The 21078-nt window shown below is 43.4% G+C and overlaps 1 protein-coding gene across 3 annotated transcripts in view; it reads right to left on the bottom strand.

The window, feature by feature from the left end:
* Positions 1–21078, bottom strand: part of PELI1 (pellino E3 ubiquitin protein ligase 1) — a 46594-nt gene that overhangs the window by 10692 nt on the left and 14824 nt on the right. For 2 of the 3 annotated variants that reach the window (XM_077282508.1, XM_077282510.1), the window contains exons 2-4: positions 3680–3816; positions 2830–2962; positions 1088–1189 (exon numbers count right to left, since the gene is read on the bottom strand). In XM_077282508.1, coding sequence (XP_077138623.1) covers positions 1088–1189; positions 2830–2962; positions 3680–3750 — 306 coding nt within the window. In that variant the 5' untranslated portion in view covers positions 3751–3816. The remainder of the gene's footprint in view (positions 1–1087; positions 1190–2829; positions 2963–3679; positions 3817–21078) is intronic. The other variant, XM_077282511.1, reaches the window with a different exon arrangement.

Here is a 21078-nt window from a genome sequence, read left to right on the forward strand (position 1 = left end):
CACGGTGGTTGGAACCAAAGATCTCAAATTTGGACTCATCAGACCAAAGCACAGATTTCCACTGGTCTAATGTCCATTCCTTGTGTTCTTTAGCCGAAACAAGTCTCTTCTGCTTGTTGCCTGTCCTTAACAGTGGTTTCCTAGCAGCTATTTTACTATGAAGGCCTGCTGCACAAAGTCTCCTCTTAACAGTTGTTGTAGAGATGTGTCTGCTGCTAGAACTCTGTGTGGCATTGACCTGGTCTCTAATCTGAGCTGCTGTTAACCTGCGATTTCTGAAGCTGGTGACTCGGATAAACTTATCCTCAGAAGCAGAGGTGACTCTTTGTCTTCCTTTCCTGGGGCGGTCTTTCATGCGAGCCTGTTTCTTTGTAGCGCTTGATGGTTTTTGCCACTGCACTTAGGGACAGTTTCAAAGTTTTCCTAATTTTTCGGACTGACTGACCTTCATTTCTTAAAGTAATGACGGCCACTCGTTTCTCTTTACTTATCTGCTTTTTTCTTGCCATAATACAAATTCTAACAGTCTATTCAGTAGGACTATCAGCTGTGTATCCACCAGACTTCTGCACAACACAACTGATGGTCCCAACACCATTTATAAGGCAAGAAATCCCACTTATTAAACCTGACAGGGCACACCTGTGAAGTGAAAACCATTCCCGGTGACTACCTCTTGAAGCTCATCAAGAGAATGCCAAGAGTGTGCAGAGCAGTCATCAAACAAAAGGTGGCTACTTTGAAGAACCTAGAATATAAGACATTTTCAATTGTTTCACACTTTTTTGTTAAGTATATAATTCCACATGTGCTAATTCATAGTTTTGATGCCTTCAGTGTGAATGTACAATTTTCATAGTCATGAAAATACAGAACAATCTTTAAAATGAGAAGGTATGTCCAAACTTTTGGTCTGTACTGTATCTATCTATCTATCTAGTTTTGACATCTTGTTAAGAATAAAGTTATACTTGGGCTGTTATATAAAATGTGCTGGAATCGGGACCTTCTATACAGCTGTAAACAGAAAACGGATGATGGGTGACTACTAACAGCAACCAGCGCATTCACCGGACACTTCACTTACCTGGAACATGTCTGTGTTGATGTCATGTGTGTACTCTACCACCACAGTTTGTGCCCGTGACAAAGTATAAGATATGCTGTGCTGGTCCTTGTTACTTATTGCCTAAAAGAAAGGAGTATCACATATTAGAAATCCATATATTTTACCTAGCGAAAAAACCACCCAGCATCAGGGGCACAACCCCTACCACCCCAGCGGCAGGGCCCCAACCCCCCTACCACCCCAGCAGCAGGCGCCCAACTCCCCTACCACCCCAGCAGCAGGGGCCCAACTCCCCTACCACCCCAGCAGCAGGGGCCCAACTCCCCTACCACCCCAGCAGCAGGGGCCCAACTCCCCTACCACCCCAGCAGCAGGGGCCCAACTCCCCTACCACCCCAGCAGCAGGGGCCCAACTCCCCTACCACCCCAGCAGCAGGAGTCCAACTCCCCTACCACCCCAGCAGAAGGGGCACAGCCCCTACCACCCCAGCAGAAGGGGCACAGCCCCTACCACCCCAGCAGCAGGGGCACATCCCCTCCACCACCCCAGCAGCAGGGGCACATCCCCTCCACCACCCCAGCAGCAGGGGCACATCCCCTCCACCACCCCAGCAGCAGTACCCGGTCACCACAAGCTATGCACCTGATGTACTCCATTGCCAATACTGTAGTTACCAGTGAAGAAACTACAGCCAGTAACTTTGTCTGGATCAGAGTATTCGGACTTCCAATATATAATACTGTAAAGGACAAATATGTGAAGACTCTAGTAATATGACTGGGGTAAAAGTGTATTTTCTTAAGAAAGGGTTTACCAAGGTTTAGAAGTTATGCCCTATATATAGGATATGAGGAGAAGTTCCCGACCACTAAGGGTTTGACCGCTGTGACCCCCATGGATTTTGACAACCGGGGCTCTTCTGATGGTCGACCATGCGCACCTCATGTGACTACCAGAGACAGCCAAGCGCAGCATTTTGGTCTTCGGCACTCCTATTAAGAATGATTGGAATTCATGTGAACATAATAGACTACTGCTCCGGTCAGACATTCTCGAGATCGGCTGGGGTCACAGTGACCAGATCCTAGCCATCATATACCATTGATAGGAGATAACTTCCAAACTTGGTACGACTCTTCTAAGTTTGCAGTAACCACGAGTTTGATGTCGGCCACACAAGATCAATTGATCCAACCAAACACTCATGAATTTACAACAGGGAGAGAGGAAAAACCTCTTACCAGACTCCTTTATCATTGGCTAGTTTTCCCTAAAAACAAAAGGATTAGGCGATAAAATCCAAACAGCCGGATCCTTCCCTCCTGACTGAAGGCCCTCGAATACTTCAGATGGCCAGAGCTGTCAAAACTGGAGGGTTTGGCTGACTCATTTTAGGTGTGTGGGAGGCTGTAAATGCTTAGGAGGAAGCACATGACAGGTAGATATCTAGTCGTGCTTAAAACCAGTTCGCCGGGCACGTGTACCTGTGATGTCTACAGACAGTGGAGGATCAGGTGCCGACAGACCTCTCCATTGCTCCTTCTCCAAGGGATGAACAATACAGATTAGTCTGCGTAAATCCAACATCACTAATTGTTGCTACCTGACCAGTGCTGTAGAGCCAGCACCAGTACATGTCATTGGGAACATGCATGCAGAAACATAATATACAGTATATACCCTGGCATTGAGAGGAAGGTGCATATATAACTGCATTACCGGACACCGCTGCTTGTACCGGGTAAGTAAGAGTAGTCACCTTTGCTGCCTGCGGCGTACAGGCAATGTGAACAGTACTTGGCTTCACACCATTCGCTTTCAGTCTTTTCAGTAAAGCAAACCTGCTTTTCCGTCTCCCCCTGTCTCCATTTGGTAGAGAGCCATTGTACCTACAGAATATCAAGAAGAAACCCACCGCAAGATAAAGTTACACAAAAAGGCACATTCCTACTTTATACAGTGCGGACTTCCTTCATCGATTCAAGACGTGTTGTGCATTATTAAGCCAATATCCCAAACGTTGTCCGGAAACCTGACTGCGTTGTCTGGACCATGTCTAACTAACGAGCAATACCGGTTAGAGGCATTCTGGTGTAAAGGGGTCAGCTCTCCTCATCAGACTGAGCCACTTATGCCCCATTTAGAGGGAGTCTTTTGCCCCCAAAATAGGATGTTAATTGGTCATTGCACCCACCCGCCGGCTGACTTCAGGCAGTGATCATTCGGGGGGGGGGGGGGGGGGGAAGTGGGGAAAGCTCACAACATGCAAAATGAGGGGGTGTAACGGTGCACTGAAGCCCCCTAATTTGCACACAAAATTATATTGTCAGGCACTGTAACAGTAACATGTACAGCACTTGCATGATTTTTTTTTTTACAGGTATATAAAAGTCCCCTACATCATCATTTAGCTCTTTTACAATCCACTTTGAAGGGGGAAGGAGATACTCCCTTTAACTCCTAATGGCTGTGGTCTTACAGCCGGGGAAGGGAGGTGGACACAAGTCTGGTGATTGGAGCAGATCTATCAGAGCCACTGCGATCTAATAGTGATCTCCTGGATTTCCCTATAATCTACCGTACTACATATATAATATAAGGAGACTCACCCCAGTACAATGAGCTCCCCATACTTCACAGGTGCTTTAGCAGGGTGGTTTTCTTGATCAGGAGAAAACATGAGAGTGGCTGTTACTTATACTCCAGTATTATCAAGAGGTTTGGTGCACTTTTTTCATTATTCAGTCTGCAAGGAGATAAAAAGAAAATGTTAAGTACAAATTATTAAACATGCAGCCCCTCCATGCAAATCACAGCATGTAAAACACTGTCACACAGTCTAAAGACAAAAACAAAGAGCATCAGACATTGCCAAATAAGACTAAAACATTAATGGGCACGTGTGCCGTCAGAAAATGACATGGGGGAAAAAAATAAAAAAATCAAATACCGTATATACTCGAGTATAAGCCGACCCCCCTAATTTTGCAACAAAAAACTTGGAAAACTTATTGACTCGAGTATAAGCCTAGGGTGGAAAATGCAGCAGCTACAGGTAAATTTAAAAAAAAAAAAAAAAAGATACCAATAAAAGTAAAATTGAGACATCAGTAGGTTAAGTGTTTTTGAATATCCATATTGAATCAGGAGCCCCATATAATGCTGGGATTCACAGGCAGGGCGGCCGCGCAGGCGCAGTCAGCTGGGCTGCATATGAGGAAAGACGGGCAGCGCTCACTGCGCCTGCACCAGGCAGGGGATAAGAGGGCAGGCGTCGGCTACTTTTGAAAACAGCGGTGAGGAGGAGGCAGCGCCCGGCGCCAAGGAGATGTGAGTGACAGCAGTGTGCTGTCTGAAGCAGGGGGGAAACGCCGGCCCACTTGACTGAGGAGCAGGTATTTCAGACAAATTATAAAACCGATTATTTCTCAAGTTACAGCACCCAGAACTAAAGGAGCCACCTTGTCAGAATGCAGCATTACTGCTCCACAAGATGGCTCTTTTAGTTTGAAACGACTGGGGAGGGGGGGGGGGTTGACAGGTTCCCTTTAAATGAGAAGGTGTGTCCAAACTTTTGGTCGTGTGTGTGTGTGTGTGTGTGTGTGTGTGTGTGTGTGTGTGTGTGTGTGTGTGTGTGTGTGTGTGTGTGTGTGTGTGTGTGTGTGTGTGTGTGTGTGTGTGTGTGTGTGTGTGTGTATATATATATATATATATATATATATATATATATATATATATATATATATATATATATATATATATATATATATATATATATATATATATGTATATATACATATATACATACACTCACCGGCCACTTTATTAGGTACACCTGTCCAACTTCTTGTTAACACTTAATTTCTAATCAGCCAATCACATGGCGGCAACTCAGTGCATTTAGGCATGTAGACATGGTCAAGACAATCTCCTGCAGTTCAAACCGAGCATCAGTATGGGGAAGAAAGGTGATTTGAGTGCCTTTGAACGTGGCATGGTTGTTGGTGCCAGAAGGGCTGGTCTGAGTATTTCAGAAACTGCTGATCTACTGGGATTTTCACGCACAACCATCTCTAGGGTTTACAGAGAATGGTCCGAAAAAGAAAAAAAATCCAGTGAGCGGCAGTTCTGTGGGCGGAAATGCCTTGTTGATGCCAGAGGTCAGAGGAGAATGGGCAGACTGGTTCGAGCTGATAGAAAGGCAACAGTGACTCAAATCGCCACCCGTTACAACCAAGGTAGGCCTAAGAGCATCTCTGAACGCACAGTGCGTCGAACTTTGAGGCAGATGGGCTACAGCAGCAGAAGACCACACCGGGTACCACTCCTTTCAGCTAAGAACAGGAAACTGAGGCTACAATTTGTACAAGCTCATCGAAATTGGACAGTAGAAGATTGGAAAAACGTTGCTTGGTCTGATGAGTCTCGATTTCTGCTGCGACATTCGGATGGTAGGGTCAGAATTTGGCGTAAACAACATGAAAGCATGGATCCATCCTGCCTTGTATGGAGCATCTTTGGGATGTGCAGCCGACAAATCTGCGGCAACTGTGTGATGCCATCATGTCAATATGGACCAAAATCTCTGAGGAATGCTTCCAGCACCTTGTTGAATCTATGCCACGAAGAATTGAGGCAGTTCTGAAGGCAAAAGGGGGTCCAACCCATTACTAGCATGGTGTACCTAATAAAGTGGCCGGTGAGTGTGTATATATATATATATATATATATATATATATATATATATATATATATATATATATATATATATATATATATATATATATATATATATATATATATATATATATATATATACATACATATATACATACATACATACATACACACACACATATATACATACACACACACACACACACACACACACACACACGCATGAATTGAAAAAAAAAATAAAGAAAAAAAAGCATATACACCTTGCAATCTCCACACTGGCCACTAGGCCTAATATTAGCCGCAGACTGATTCAGACCCTATTGAACTGTATTGAAGTATGTAATGAACAAGCTCTGATCCAGGCCAAGGTCAGTGAAGAGAGGGGGAAGAAGCAAGCTGTGACCATCACTTAAAGGGAACCTGTCACCCCCAAAATGTAAGGTGAGCTAAGCCCACGGGCGTCAGGGGCTTATCTACAGCATTCCCCCCAATAGGGCAGATATAGTACGCCTGCACCGGAGCCGCAGTGTGACTACAAGAAGAGGACGTCATCGTAAGAAGATGGGAGGCCTCAGACCGGACTGCGATGCCCATCGGATCAGAACCGCAGCAGGACCGCCCCTGGGTGAGTATAATCTAATCTCTTTTTCTCATCTTTCAGGTTACATCGGGGCCTTATCTACAGCATTCCAGAATGCTGTAGATAAGCCCCTGATGCTGGTGTGCTTAGCTCACCTTGCATTTTGGGGGTGACAGGTTCCCTTTAATATGAATGGTGGATCCTGTGTTTTCCACTGTACTTTTCACTGTAATCCTGTTTATGATGATAAAGAGACTTCTGAAAAGTCATCTGTACAGAACAAGAAGTGTGAGTCTATTATCCCTATTGACCAATTGTGATAAATGCAATTTTTTTATGAACGCAAAAAAAGTTTATAATAAAACCCAATTTAAACATGTCATTTTCTCACAACACATTCCCCTGAAGCGAAAGCACTCCTTCCTTATGTGTTTCACAAAGGACAGTAATAAACAGGTGCTTAAAGGGGTATTCCCATCTCCAAGATCTTATCCCAATATGTACTAGGTGTATTATTATTATTAATAGCAAATGCCTCCAATTAGAAATATAGTGTAGATTTTCTGATTCGCTAGGTCTCTTTCCTCATGTGCAGGCCTTGCAGGACCTTAGGTATCCATGTTTATGACCACTGATATAGTGACAGTTAGCTAGATGCTAGTGGTCGTAACCATGGATACCCAATGTCCTGTAATGCCTGCACATGAGGAAAGACATCGCAAATCAGAAAAACTATATATTTCTAATTTGCTAATACTAGTATTATTACACCTACTACATATTGGGATAGGATCGTGGAGACAGGAAAACCCCTTTAAGTGCTAGCATCTGTAAATTTGAGGGGGGGGGGGGGAAGAGGGACCAACTATAATGACTTGGATCCATTTAGGAGATCAGACCAGATCTTATATCACAAGCATAATGACAGAAACTTGTTATATGCAGTGCTTAAATAAAAGGGCGATTACTAATGGGCGATTTGTGAGTTCTGATTACTGTGCCCTTAAATAAAGGTACAGAACAAACATAAATGAGGAGTTTAACTGTTATTTCATTAAATCCATCACTGATTAAGTGAATTGTTGGCTGGCCAGGATGAAATGCATCTCATAGTAATGAAATATGAATTATACATGGAGGCATGAAAATTACATTTTGGATTGTGTCAGATCTTAAAATAGTAACCGAGACAGTAATCGAGCCTGATGTGCCATCTTTAATCTCTGCAGACATCCTAAAGACCCTGCACTACAGTTTTCAAGGAATAGACATGTTAAATTGAGGTATCGCAGGTCGCATACAGCCAAAGGAAATAAAAAGCAGCACAGGGATGAAGAGCGGAACCCAGAAGAGCGGAACCCAGAAGAGCGGAACCCAGAAGAGCGGAACCCAGAAGAGCGGAACCCAGAAGAGCGGAACCCAGAAGAGCGGAACCCAGAAGACCATGTATACAGTATAGTTCTCGCTTTCCACATGGACCTTATCTAAATTACTACCTGCAACATCACAAATATCTACAGGAGGGTCTCGCGCTCCTTAAAATATTTTAGAAGGGCTGGTTATGTGAATAAAGGAGGGGGGTTTCTCCGCTTACACATCAGGCAATGACACATTATTCCGGGTATTTCCCGAAATGGAGAGACCTCACCAAGCATTGTGCAAGCACAGTGTCGGGAAAATTGCTCATAATGTATACACCATTATTACTACTAACCTCATGTTACTGGGGGAGGGATGACGACAATCGATGGGCAGAATTATAGGCAGAGCCATGGCTGCACTAAAGTCACCAGAGTCTTAGACAGACATTACCATGGACAAAAGTATTGGGACACACCTTAATCATTGAATGTCTCATACTGTCTTTGCCCCCGATGTAGAACATCCAGCCCCTCACAGTGCTGTCTGCCTCAATATTTGTGACAGAATGGCTTATTCTAAAAGATCACCGATACCAGCGCGGTCCTGCAATAGGTGCTGAGGAGCAGAGGACATAAAAGTCACCAACCCTTGTCTGAACCCAAACTCCCTCTGGAGATTATTTTTATTTTTTTTAAGGACTTTCTATGGCTGAGCAGCTGTATGCAAGCATTACATCACCAAGCACAATGCCAAGCTCCGGAATGAGTGGTAAAAAGCACACCAACATTGGAGCAGAGCAGTGAACGCAACGAGTTCTGTGGGGTGACGAACTTAAATAACTGCACAGAGCCTAGAACAAAAGACTGCAAGCCTGGCCGGCTCCTCCAACACCACCATCTGAACTCACAAATGCTCTTCTAGAAAAGTGGGTAAAAACTGGAAAGTAGAAGCCGTTATAATTGTGAAGAAACTGACTCCATATTAATGCCTATGGATATAGAAAAAGAGGTGAAAAGCTCCTGCAGGTGTAATGTGGCAGTTTCCCAATACTTTTGTCCATATAGTGTGTGACTATGGCATTATGGAGTCATAGGAATGTTTGCTGCCATGGTCAATTTATTGCTTTATTTGGAAGATTCTCTCCCTTAAATGCAATGTTATGGGTGCAAAAAGCCCTCTAATATCATGCGTCTCCCACTATATCCAATAGATGCACAGTCCGGCCTCGATGCTTCTCAGCAGGGTCTGTATTACAGCTTTGGAAGTCATGGCATCTGGCAATGGCTTTCTCCCTTCTCTTTGCTGTAGACATGCCCATGGTGTGGGGAGGATCAGAAGTACTTGCTGTCTTCTTATGAAGCCAGCAAAATCACATATGCTCTTGTTCATATATGCAATGACTCCTTCTGTCCCGAGACCAACAACATTTAAGGATGTAACCTTGACATTCGTCCTCATCTACTTATACAAAGGGTTAATTAGAAAGGCAGGATAGCCTTGCACTGATCTGGCAAGGGAACTCTGGGCTCACATTTCCTCAGTGCGGTGTCAAACCAACTTCCAGAACATAGCAACTGTAACTACAGGCAGCGACACGGGAGATAGAAACTTAGTTGGTTGCAATAAATCAAAAGCCGTCTGTGGCACAAAGCGCGATGGAGAAGTGGGAGTTATTGCACCATCATTACAGGCTCCCGTGAACCACGATTCAGACCTGACTTTGCACCCCGCTGCTTCATTACAAGCGACATGTTCGTAAAAATGAACGGAGGATGTGATGTGTGGTTCAATTATATACCTGTGCCATTAATTCAGTACGGGAAGGAACATAAAGCTCTTGAGGACATTATCCGGGATAATATTGTACAAAGAACTCGCCAACATCCCGACAGCGAAAAGGACCTGCAATTAACAGAAAGAGGCCATGCAGATATATCCGGTAGCAGCGCTGGTCAGCGACTGCTTAATAGCGGATTACAGTAGCTGGGACCAAGATTTCAAGTCACGGATCGCGGAGTTTTATTTAGTCAATATGTCTTGAATAATTTTCTCTGTGGGAGGCTTTGGTGTCTCGGCTATACGGAGGCTAGTAATAAAAAAAATAATACAACACAGCTGTGACCCCTGAAGATATTCAAATGTGGCGAAACAGTCTCAAATAATGAAAGCATATTTGACTCATGTGTCGGGTATGTCTAAACGGCTCTAGTGTGCATAAAGAAAAAGAGCACTTGTTCTGCCCACGATATGACATGTATCCTACATTCTGCATCAGTTTCTCCCCTTGGCACACTCGCTCTATAATTTTCAGTTGACTCTGAGCTAGTGAGTGGACAGGGCAGATAAGTACGCCTGCGCAGGAGCGCGATGTCGGTAAGTGATGAAGCAACAGGAGGGTGGCATCAAAAGAAGATGGGAGGAGCCGGACCCAGACCTGTGACACCCATCGGACCTACCCCCCCCCCCCCCCCCACCGGGTGAGTATAATAAAACTTATTTTTCTTATCTTGCAGGTCGGACCTGGGGCTTATCTAAAGCATTATAGAATGCTGTAGATAAGCCCTGAAATGCAGTGGCCGTATCTTATATCAAGATACGGCCAAAACTGCTGACAGGTTCCCTTTAAGTCTAGTTAGAAGGTATGGGCAAAGGACCAGGAAGCGGCTCTGCAGATCTGCTAGATGGAAGTGCTTTTTTTTCTTTCAGGGGAGACAGATTATGGTTTTGATATGCTTCACAAATTACTCTTAATCTAGTTGCCAATGGTCCTCTCTGACATCTTCCCTTTGTTTTGACAATAGAGATGAACAAAGATTCTGATCCTTCCTCCAGGATTCTGATCGCTGATCGTAGATCTAAGGCGCGAAACTCCTTTTCTCTATCGTTTTCTGTATTTTTGCAAAAGGAACGAAGGTCAATCTCCTGAGACCTGTGGAACTCCAGGGACACTTTGGGTAAAAAAGATGGGCCCATTTGGAAAATAACTGTCTTCTAGTTCCTTCAGATAGAGTTGACTGATCGAGAGGGCCTGAAGTTCACCAACTCTCATGCCTGTTGTAATTGCTACTAGGAAGAATGTTTTCCAGGATAGTTTATCTAGGTCTATTGATTCAAATGGAGACAGTATTAAGGTACCGTTACACTAAACGACTTACCAACGATCACGACCAGCGATACGATCGTTGGTAAGTCGTTGTGTGGTCGCTGGGGAGCTGTCACACAGACAGCTCTCTCCAGCGACCATTGATCAGGGGAACGACTTCGGCATCGTTGAAACTGTCTTCAACGATGCCGAAGTCCCCCTGCAGCACCCAGGTAACCAGGGTAAACATCGGGTTACTAAGTGCAGGGCCGCGCTTAGTAACCCGATATTTACCCTGGTTACCATTGTAAAAGTGAAAAAAAAAAAAAAACACTACATACTCACCTTCTGATGTCTGTCACGTCCCCTGCCGGCGGCTTCCCTGCACTGAATGTATCAGCGCCAGCCGGCCGTAAAGCAGAGCACAGCGGTGACGTCACAGACATCAGAAGGTGAGTATGTAGTGTTTTTTTTTTTTACTTTTACAATGGTAACCAGGGTAAATATCGGGTTACTAAGCGCGCCCTGCGCTTAGTAACCCGATGTTTACCCTGGTTACTTGAGTGAACACATCGCTGGATCGGTGTCACACACACCGATCCAGCGATGACAGCGGGTGATCAGCGACGAAATAAGGTGCTGGCCTTCTAGCTCCGACCAACCATATCAAAGCGGGATCCAGATCGCTGCTGCGTGTCAAACACAACGATATCGCTATCCAGGACGCTGCAACGTCACGGATCGTTGTCGTTCTCGTTGGAAAGTTGTTCAGTGTGAAGGTACCCTTAGCCTTTTAGGACAGTTTTGAGCTCAGATGATGGGATTAGGCTGGTCAATCTCGTGCGTACACGAGAGGCTGCATTCATGAATCTCCTTATCAAATGATGATCCACCAAGCTTGATCAAAGAATGATCTTAAGGCTGAAGCCTGGACCTGGAGCGTAGTAGATTTCAGGCCTTTTTCCAGATTATATAGAAAGAAATGTAGGATCTGGGCGATGTCCAGATGAAGCGATGTCCGGAGGACTAGAGCCACAGCACGATATAGGTCTTCCACATCTTGTCAGAAATGGATTTGCTATCCATTTCATACTTTTTTGAAGGGTATGTATGACTGAGAGGCCCCCAACTTTTAGGATCGCAAACTCAAAAGCCAAGCAGTCAGACACACTTTTCCAGGGTCTGGGAGGTAGATCAGACTCTGGTGAAGAAGGTTGGCAATTGGTGGATCCCTTCTAAATTTAGGTAGTTCAAAGTCCCGAACCAGCTTCTCTTCGGGCCAGAGAGGTTCTACCAAGATTGTTCTGAACCTCTCCTTCCTTATCTTTAGTATTCTTGGCAAAACTGGAATCTGGAAATGCATATGCCAGGTCGAAACCCCAGGGGTGGCCAAAAGCATCCACCGCTATACAGGCACTGTCTGGTTCAGGGAGAAGTATTTATCTACCTTTGCATTCTGATGGCCTGCAAATAGGTCTACTCCTAAATGGCCCCATCTTCTGGTTACGGTACTTGGAAAGTCTCCATATCTAGACTCCATTTACCTGGATGTACATCCTTCCTGCTCAGAAAGTCAGCTTTGACGCTGGAGGAGCCTTTTATGTTGAGTGCGGATAGAGGAAAAGCTCCTCTGCCCAAGAGAAAATTCTTGTGGAGACTGACTTTAGATCTTTATACTTCATGCTCCCCCAATAGAAAGTGCAGCAATTGTCCTCCGCTGCACGGCCCAAATTCCAGGTATACAGCAAGCTCTGCCATCGGCCACAGAGCACAGCAGGATGACCTCTTCATGTGCTATAGGGACAGGAAAAACACTTGAGAGATTATGGGGGGGGGGGGGGTGTTGACCTTTGTGTTTCCTGTCCCCATTAGTGTGGGGAGTGATCCTTCTGTGGTGCAGTCATGGAGGGCGATTAGAGAAAAAGCATATTCAAACCATACACCAACACTATACAGTATATTGCTTTTTATTTTTTAACCAGAGTGCAAGCGATTCTTAGGATCCAGGTGTAGGACGCATGTACAGCTCTTTCTGAATAATGACGTTCATGAATAAGGAAGCCCCAGATGTGCCGGATTCTACACAACCTTACACAATGCTCTGATTAAGTCTAGTCCACAAAGCACAGTAAAGTCTCTATATTGAAGCCAATAGCTGGCACGCATAAAAGGCGGCATTTGTTAGGTTTTATCCATCGTAATAGCAGTGAAGACCAACTAAGGTAAAAGACGCGGCAGCCATTCCTAGAAGGTAAACTCATTAGTTCTGAAAGACATACAGAGCGCGCTGCTTTCCAGCAGGAGTTCCGACTCTACGTAGAAGCTCACAGAGTCAGCACTGTGTATGGACATCTGCACCTGACCCTTATTACGCCAACATATACACAGTCCCTGCTCTTAATATTCATGAGTGGCAACATCCAGGTCTTCAAGGGCCATTAAAGTCCAAAAATAAACAAAAACTACCAACAGTCACCCGGACAGCATCCTCCAATTGTACAATACAGTCCCTGTAGTGTGTGAACATCATTGACTAGGTAAAAGGGGTTGATTCAATGCTTTGTCTGCAATGGGGACCAGCCGAGTCATTATCTGAGACCGGCCCATTCAGTTAATACCAGGAAAAGATCGGCTCCAGCCAATTCTGTGTGTAAGACATGTGGATCAGTGCTTTAAAGGGAAGCTGACACCAAGGTGTTGGCTGCTAGAGATGAGCGAACATAGTGGGCTCCCTCCTTATTTGGCAAGCTATAGCGCTTACCGAGGAAGCTGCATAGGGTTCCTGGACACCTCCGATAATCCGCCGATTACACTGACGTGTCACTGGGCTGCTTGCTGTAGTTTTCATAACATCAGTTTGAATAAATGTTAGATTTTCACTAGAGGACTGGTAAACCTGATGCAGGTAGTCCTCCAGATTCATGAGCTCTGTATAACCCCGCCCCCACCACTGATTGGCAGAAAGATGCCAATCAGTGGTGTGGGCGGGGTTATACAGAGCTCAGCATTCAGAGAACTGCTAGATCTGCATCAGAGGATTTTTATCAAGACTGCAACAAGCATCTCCGTACACGATCTCTCTCTACAATCAGGATCTCTGTCCCTAAATCATGCTGCGCTCAGATAGGGTTAACAAACCTGGTGACAGATTCCTTTTAAAGACATTTAACCTAGACCGATGCAAACTGCATGGGGACAGTCAATGTGCTCATTCGGTCTCCAGTTTGCCTATTGTTTGCACGGGGAGATGTATGTCAAACAACGATCAATACAGAATCAACATCAATTATCTATTCTTTAGGCCGGCGTCACACTAGCGTGTTTTACGGACGTGCACGTGAGAGGTGCAGAAAATACGGATTGCATACGATACCATGATTCTCTATGGGTCATTCCATGTCAAGTGAACCAATGATTTTTACCACTATATTTTTAATTCTTTTGAGATTTTGTTATTTGGTAATAGTGTGTCAGAGAATGCAAAATGTGAAGAAGAAAAAAATTCTAGATTTTTTTTTAAATTTTTTATTGATTTTCAAAGTTCGGAAAAAGTGCGAATTTCGGTGTTGCCTGCCTTTACATTTCTCCCCATAACTCAGGCTAGAAAAGAGATAGAGAAACAAAATAAACACCATTCTACTCAGAATTGTACAGGCTTTCACCAGATATGTCACAAGAGTATCTTTGATAATATTTTACCTATGCGAACGCAAAACTTTAAAACGCATTTCCGAAAAAAACGTTTAATTTAAAAATTTCAAAAACTGCACATGTACCTGCTATGCTCCTATTCACATCTGTACCAAAATACAAGCTGGGATCGTGATGGGATCATATTTTAAAAAATAAAACTATTACAGTGTCAGTTCAAAAATCTTGATTTCAGATCTGCTCAGCTTGTGGTCTAACAGTGCGAGGTCTATATTTACCAAATAATCCATGATTGCTAGATATTACGGTATTATTTATTATGTTACAGAGTATTAGAAGCAGGAGAGGACAGAGGAGAAGCTTTGTTAGGGCTGAGAATGACCAGGGGTAGACGGTGACTGCAGAGCAGATGACCGGCCGGCAGCTCGGGTCTCCAGAGGCCGTATTCACACCAAATCTGAACACCCAGGCAACTCCTCAAATGGAGGGAGAAAAATATTCTTAACATCCAGTTCATGTATTGTACAAACCAGGACTACAAAGAGCAGGAGGAGGAGAGTTTGTTATATCGGTTACAGGAAGCAGAACCCATCACAGGGACTCAGCAATACCGGACTGTCATGCTATGTAGTGGAAATAAAGACCGTGACGTCCATGACGTGGTAGAAGGCGGCACAAGATCGGCAATGGATGACACAACTGGTGATGTGACCTGTGAATATGATCGGCGCTGGCGGCTACTGACTCTCCAAAGATTGTGAAAATGAAGACGTAGAAGTGACTTTTCTGCACTGTCTGGTCCAGCGCCGTCCTTTGTGTATCCAAGAAAACCAGACATTGTAAAAGTGAACAAAAATCAGATATAACTCAGGTGGAGCCGAGCACCATGACAGCCGCACATACTCTGACACAGAAGGAAACGGCCATTGCTAGTGAGCGCTGATGGACAAGATGACATTTCACCCACTAGAAGGGACACATTGATGATAGAAGGCCAGTGTAAAAGCCTACTACTAATTGTTTGATTAGTTCATATTTTATAGTACGAGGATTTAACTGCTGGACTATTCTTCTTAAACACTTCAGAAATGACATGTTTAGTGATATAGTAGAAAAAAAATTGTTCCATGTATAAATAGGTGGTAGAAATATTGGTTCTTTTAATCTTGTTTTTAACATATAATTAGGATCAGACTGTATTTAGAAAACCACACTTGAGGATGTGATCACCTTTTATCTTTTGGCTTGTTCAATGAATTCAGGTTGAAAATGCTGAGCAAGTAGTTATGATGATTAAGGGTACTTTCACACTGGCGTTTTTTGTCCTCCGTCGCAATGCGTCGTTTTGGTCAAAAAACGCATCCTGCAAAAGTGCTTGCAGGATGCGTTTTTTCTCCATAGACTAACATTGGCGACGCATTGACACACGTCGCAACCGTCGTGCGACGGTTGCGTCGTGTTGTGGCGGACCGTCGGCAGCAAAAAACGTTGCTTGCAACGTTTTTTGGTACGTCGGGAACGTCTTTTCCGACCGCGCATGTGCGGCCGGAACTCCGCCCCCTCCTCCCCGCACCTCACAATGGGGCAGCGGATGCGCTGAAAATCTGCATCCGCTGCACCCGTTGTGCAGCGCAAACAACGCTAGCGTCGGTACGTCGGCCCGACGCACTGCAACGGGCCGAGTACGATGCTAGTGTTAAAGTAGCCTAAGATGCATTTATTCTGGCACTTTGTTTTTTGTGTTTCTTTATTGTTACATATAAATGTTGAATGCAGTAAGTTGTAATTTGAAAAGAAAAAAGGAAGAAACTCACACAAACATAAAATCAGATGATTCAAGGCTTAAAAAAAAAAATACAAATGTGATAGATCCCAAGTTGAATCCCTGTACAAATGTAAACAAGGACACAAGTAACACACATGCATGTTTTCACAATTTTAAAACATACGTTTTTTTCAGAATTGCGCATCAAAATTTTTTATTTGATTTCTCCAAAACAAAATATAAAGAAACATAGTCTTGTGGCATATCAAATGAAAGCCGGTACCGTTCTGAGAAAAATGATGCCTCTCCCACCTCTATATCTTAATTCTAGCCCGAGATATGATACAAAATGTAAAGCCATACCAGGCCAAAATCCATGCTTTTTCAAAACTTTAAAAATCTGTAAAAAATTAACTGATGAAGAAAAAAATTCTAAACTTTTAATTTATAATTAACTAAAGTTGTACTTCATAAAGAAATGGGAGGGACTTCTTTCCGATACATTGGGAGAGGAATGGGAAGATATTCTAGAGTCTCCAACTAAAGTTTCTCCCTCGGTTAATAACAGGATGACCCAGCTGTATATTGTACATCAGACCTATTTAACTCCAACGCGACTCTTTAAAATGGGTCGCCTCCATTCGTCAGATTGCTTGCGATGTCATACACGGGATGCAGATTTTATTCATATGATTTGGAGGTGCCCGGTAATTTCTCATTATTGGAAAGAGGTCACAACATTATTAACATCCTTATTGTCAATCCCTGTGCCACTTGAGCCATTGACCTGCTTATTCGGAGTGTGGGATGCAGAAGCCTGGGATCACTATACTGGGATCTTTCTTCGAGAGACGCTCTTCCTAGCGCGGAAGGTGATGGCGTTAAGATGGATGGGTGGTTCCTCCCCGTCTCTCAGAGTTTGGATTGACTTGGTGAACTCGGTTATCCCATATGAGAGAACACTATACCAAAACAGGGGGTGCCCAGGTAAATTCGAGAAAATCTGGGGTAGATGGAACTCCTCTCATCATACTCTGTAATCTGCGCTGATTAGATGCGTACATGGGGGAATGGGCTTGTGGTTTTGGAGCATCGCTTGTGGAGTAGGATTCAAATCTGTTTTTCCTTTTGGCGACTTATTGTTTACTGTTTACGGTTAAAAGTTGTAAAGTAGATATTTATGTATTTTATAGGTGCTAATGATTTAGCATGCACAGTTTATTACCCCTGTAAGTTCTGAATATGATGATATTCTGTAACCATTGTATTCGGTGGTATAATTAATGATGATAAATGCTAATGTATGCATTATTTGTTTATTCTGGAATCAATAAACGAATTTAAAAAAAAAAAGTTGTACTTCATAAAAACAAAAAATTAAAAAAATCTAAAGACGTAAGGTAAAAAAAATATTCATATTTGGATCACTTGATATGGAATGACCCCTATGGCCCTGCTCCTATCTGCCGTATTTTACTGATCCGTATTATACGGTCTTGTACGGCCATAGAAAATCGCAGCATGCTGCGTTTGTCACCGTATTGTGCAAAAAAAAAAAATCGCCAATGAAAGTCTATGGGGGCGAGAAAAATACGGATTACACACGGACCATGCGTGTGACCTGCGAGAAATATGCAGCGGTGTTATAGAGAAAAGCCGGCAATTCAGTGCCGTGTACAGTAAAATCACACTGACAGAATAGAATAGAATAAATGTCTACACATAGAATAGGCATATATAGTGACATCAGTGTGATCCCGGATTACATAGTCTCACAAGTGAACAGGTCACTAGAACAGCACATGAGGTGACTATGCCAATTGTGTGGTTAGATTAAAGTACCACTCTGGGGTTTTTTATTTCACCACCAGATGGGTATCAGTAATATTCCCTGTGTGTAGTAAAAATACTTACTGGTGGCCGTCTTCTACTGTTTCCAGCACCGCTCCAGTATCTGTCCACCATCTTGTGACCACAGCTCTGACTGGTTGAAAGTCATTGCTACTGGTTATTATCTCTTAATGTAGGTCGTTATGGGTCTTCTAGCCTTACATTGAGAACAAACTTCCGGTCGTCCCAGCAAACACTGGTGTAATCCAGCCAGTCACACATCCTGGTGCAGAATAGTACTATAGTACTGGAGCGGCACTGGGAACAGCAGAAGACTTTGTCTGGTATGTTACTACACACTGGGAACATACATTACTGATACTTATCGGGTGGTGAAATTAAACCGGATGGTACTTAATGCGCACTGTCTCAGGCCTGCAGTGCGGAGAGACAGAAACTCCATTTTCGCTATTCATGTACTGGTGAATGCAGTTAAAGTGGATGTCTGGACTTTTAAAACTCTGGCATATAAAACGGCTAATAACGTTCACACATGTCAGTAATCCCACTGACGACCACTGCCGTCAGTCTGACGTGGCTGCTACCAGGAAACATAGGATGCATTCAGCCACGCAGATTGCTGCTGTTTATTTACTGCTATGTACTTTGCTCTGCATTAGTCACCGATGGCCCTGGTAATGGCTGTTGTCAGCACTGATAGGTTAGTTTAGGTGTCGTGTTTTTTTTGTTTGTTATTTTAATGGCCCTGTACAGGTCAAGAAATTCTGGAGAATCACATTTATGCACAACATATCACAGGAAGAAAAAAAAAAACATGGATAAGGCAGGTGACATGAAGCAGAATTACCATGAGTGATAAACAGATGAACTGTTTATCACCCATTGTAATTCTGCTTCATGTCACCTGTCTTATCCATGGTTTTTTTTTCTTTTTTTTTTCTGTGATGTGTTGTGCATAAATATGTGATTCTCCAGAATTTCTTTTAGTCTATGCCTGATGAAGAGGCCTGAGTAGTCTCGAAAGCTTGAAATTTGTTACCAACTTTTCAGCTCGCCATTAAAAGGTATCAACCACTGAGGACTCTCAACTCTAAATATTTTTCTATCTATTGGCTAACACGGTACCAAGATATACATCTTTCCTGTTGGCAGGCCCAAGCATTCATGTGTATTGGGTGCTTTAACACAAAGCTAAAAAAAAAAAAGTGAAAAAAAAAAACAACCAATAATTGGCCAACGTTGTCTTTAATGCATTTTGGGCCTCTTAGAAACAATCGTTCATTGGCCCATTTTCATATTTTGTGTATTGGGACCATAAGACGCTGATAATACTCTATAGCAGCTGTCCGTGAAGGATGGTCAGTGTTAATCTTCCATCTTGAGACCTGCATACTTTCTGTCCTAGCTAGTCAGATGATGTGTAACAAGCACCAGTTTGGTGCCCATAGCAGTACCCAATGATTTTCTATCTCACCGCAGAAATGACCTCATAGGGCCCAACAGCATCAGTATTGTAATCAGGGACATGAGTCAGACACGTGTGAACCAGAATTTATAGCAAGTTAAAAGAGGCAGCAGCAGCAGAGCTTCTAATGTACCCCAACGTATGAAATCCCCCAAACACCACCTGCTGTAAAACGTATCACCCCCTGAATGATGGCTGGAGCGAACAGCTGACGCACTGTCATGAAGCCACGCTGTCATCCTCCACATTACGTTGCCGTATCTCAGAACCATGTGTGGGCTGCCAGGAACATTGAACATATTAATAAGATGGATATTTAAAGCAGCTTGCACCAGAACCAAAGAGATAAACCCACACATAAGTAGAAGAGAGCCCACATTACCAAGCTGAGCCTGCATCGCACATTTTACATCATTGTCCCACCACAGACAGAGCTGAACACATGCAACAAAACCATCTGATCTGTGTGTCCGTGCCTCCGTATAACCAGCTGCCATCAGCCTGACCACCAGGGGAACCCAAAAGGCACGAGGAAGCAATGCCCCGTTCAGATCTTGGGATATGAAGAATCAGACAGGTGGCTCTCCGACCTGTGAATGGGGTAAAGTCATAAACGTCTCGCCTGTCGTGGTAATGTGGACGGAGCAACAAGCAGGACCCCATCTACCATTAGTGGAGAATTGGCTGTGTATGCACCAATTATGGAGACCACCAAGTGCTGCCTCTTCTCCAGTCATGCTCAGGAATAAAAAATGGACTGATTAGCACCAATTCGCAATTGCTTTTCATCATATTTTGGGGCCAATCTAAGTTATCTAGCAAGGCCATGTTATTGTCATATGCAACATGTAATTTTTTTCATAGTAGCCTTTCTATAGTTTAATATTATTTTAGAGCGTGTCCCCCAATAGGGTCAGAATAAGGTCCAGTCTGGCTTAAATTCCAGAGTATCTGACCCAAAAAGGAACCGTATTAGACTTTTACTGGATGTGGATACGGTTCTTTATTCGGTGTGGTTTTAAGGCGCTACATGGTTTATTCTAGCTAATATGTTGTGGCTTTTCTGCTTCAGATTTGCAGACAGAAAATTCGCAGCATACAGCCGAAAACCTCATACACACTGTGTAAAAAAAAAAATAAAACAAAAAACAAACAAACCAAAAAAAATCAACAGCGTTCACCTACAATACAGATTTTCAATCCATGGCATGTGAATTTATTCTTTTCACCGCAGATTTCAGCTTTCGCAATGCTGAGAGTGAAAGCAAATCCGCAGCAGTTCTGCAATGAAATCAGCAAGTAGAAATTCTGTAGTTTATCTGTCCTGTGTGGACATACCTCAAACTGCATTAACAAAAAATAAATAAAATAAATAAATGAAAACCCAAATCGTGCCCCACTTAAACCTTTCCACTACAGACCTAGATGTAAAATCTGGCTGCAACATTTTTTACTGAAAAAGCAAAACGCAAGAAAAAAAATCCACAAAAATGCATTATTCTGATTGTTGGAGAGACTGATGTACCACAATTGGATTGAGGACCGCACATCAGTAAATCCGACAAGTTCCTG

The sequence above is a fragment of the Ranitomeya variabilis genome, chromosome 2 (genome assembly GCF_051348905.1).
Source record: "Ranitomeya variabilis isolate aRanVar5 chromosome 2, aRanVar5.hap1, whole genome shotgun sequence".
NCBI classification, from domain to species: Eukaryota; Metazoa; Chordata; class Amphibia; order Anura; family Dendrobatidae; genus Ranitomeya; species Ranitomeya variabilis.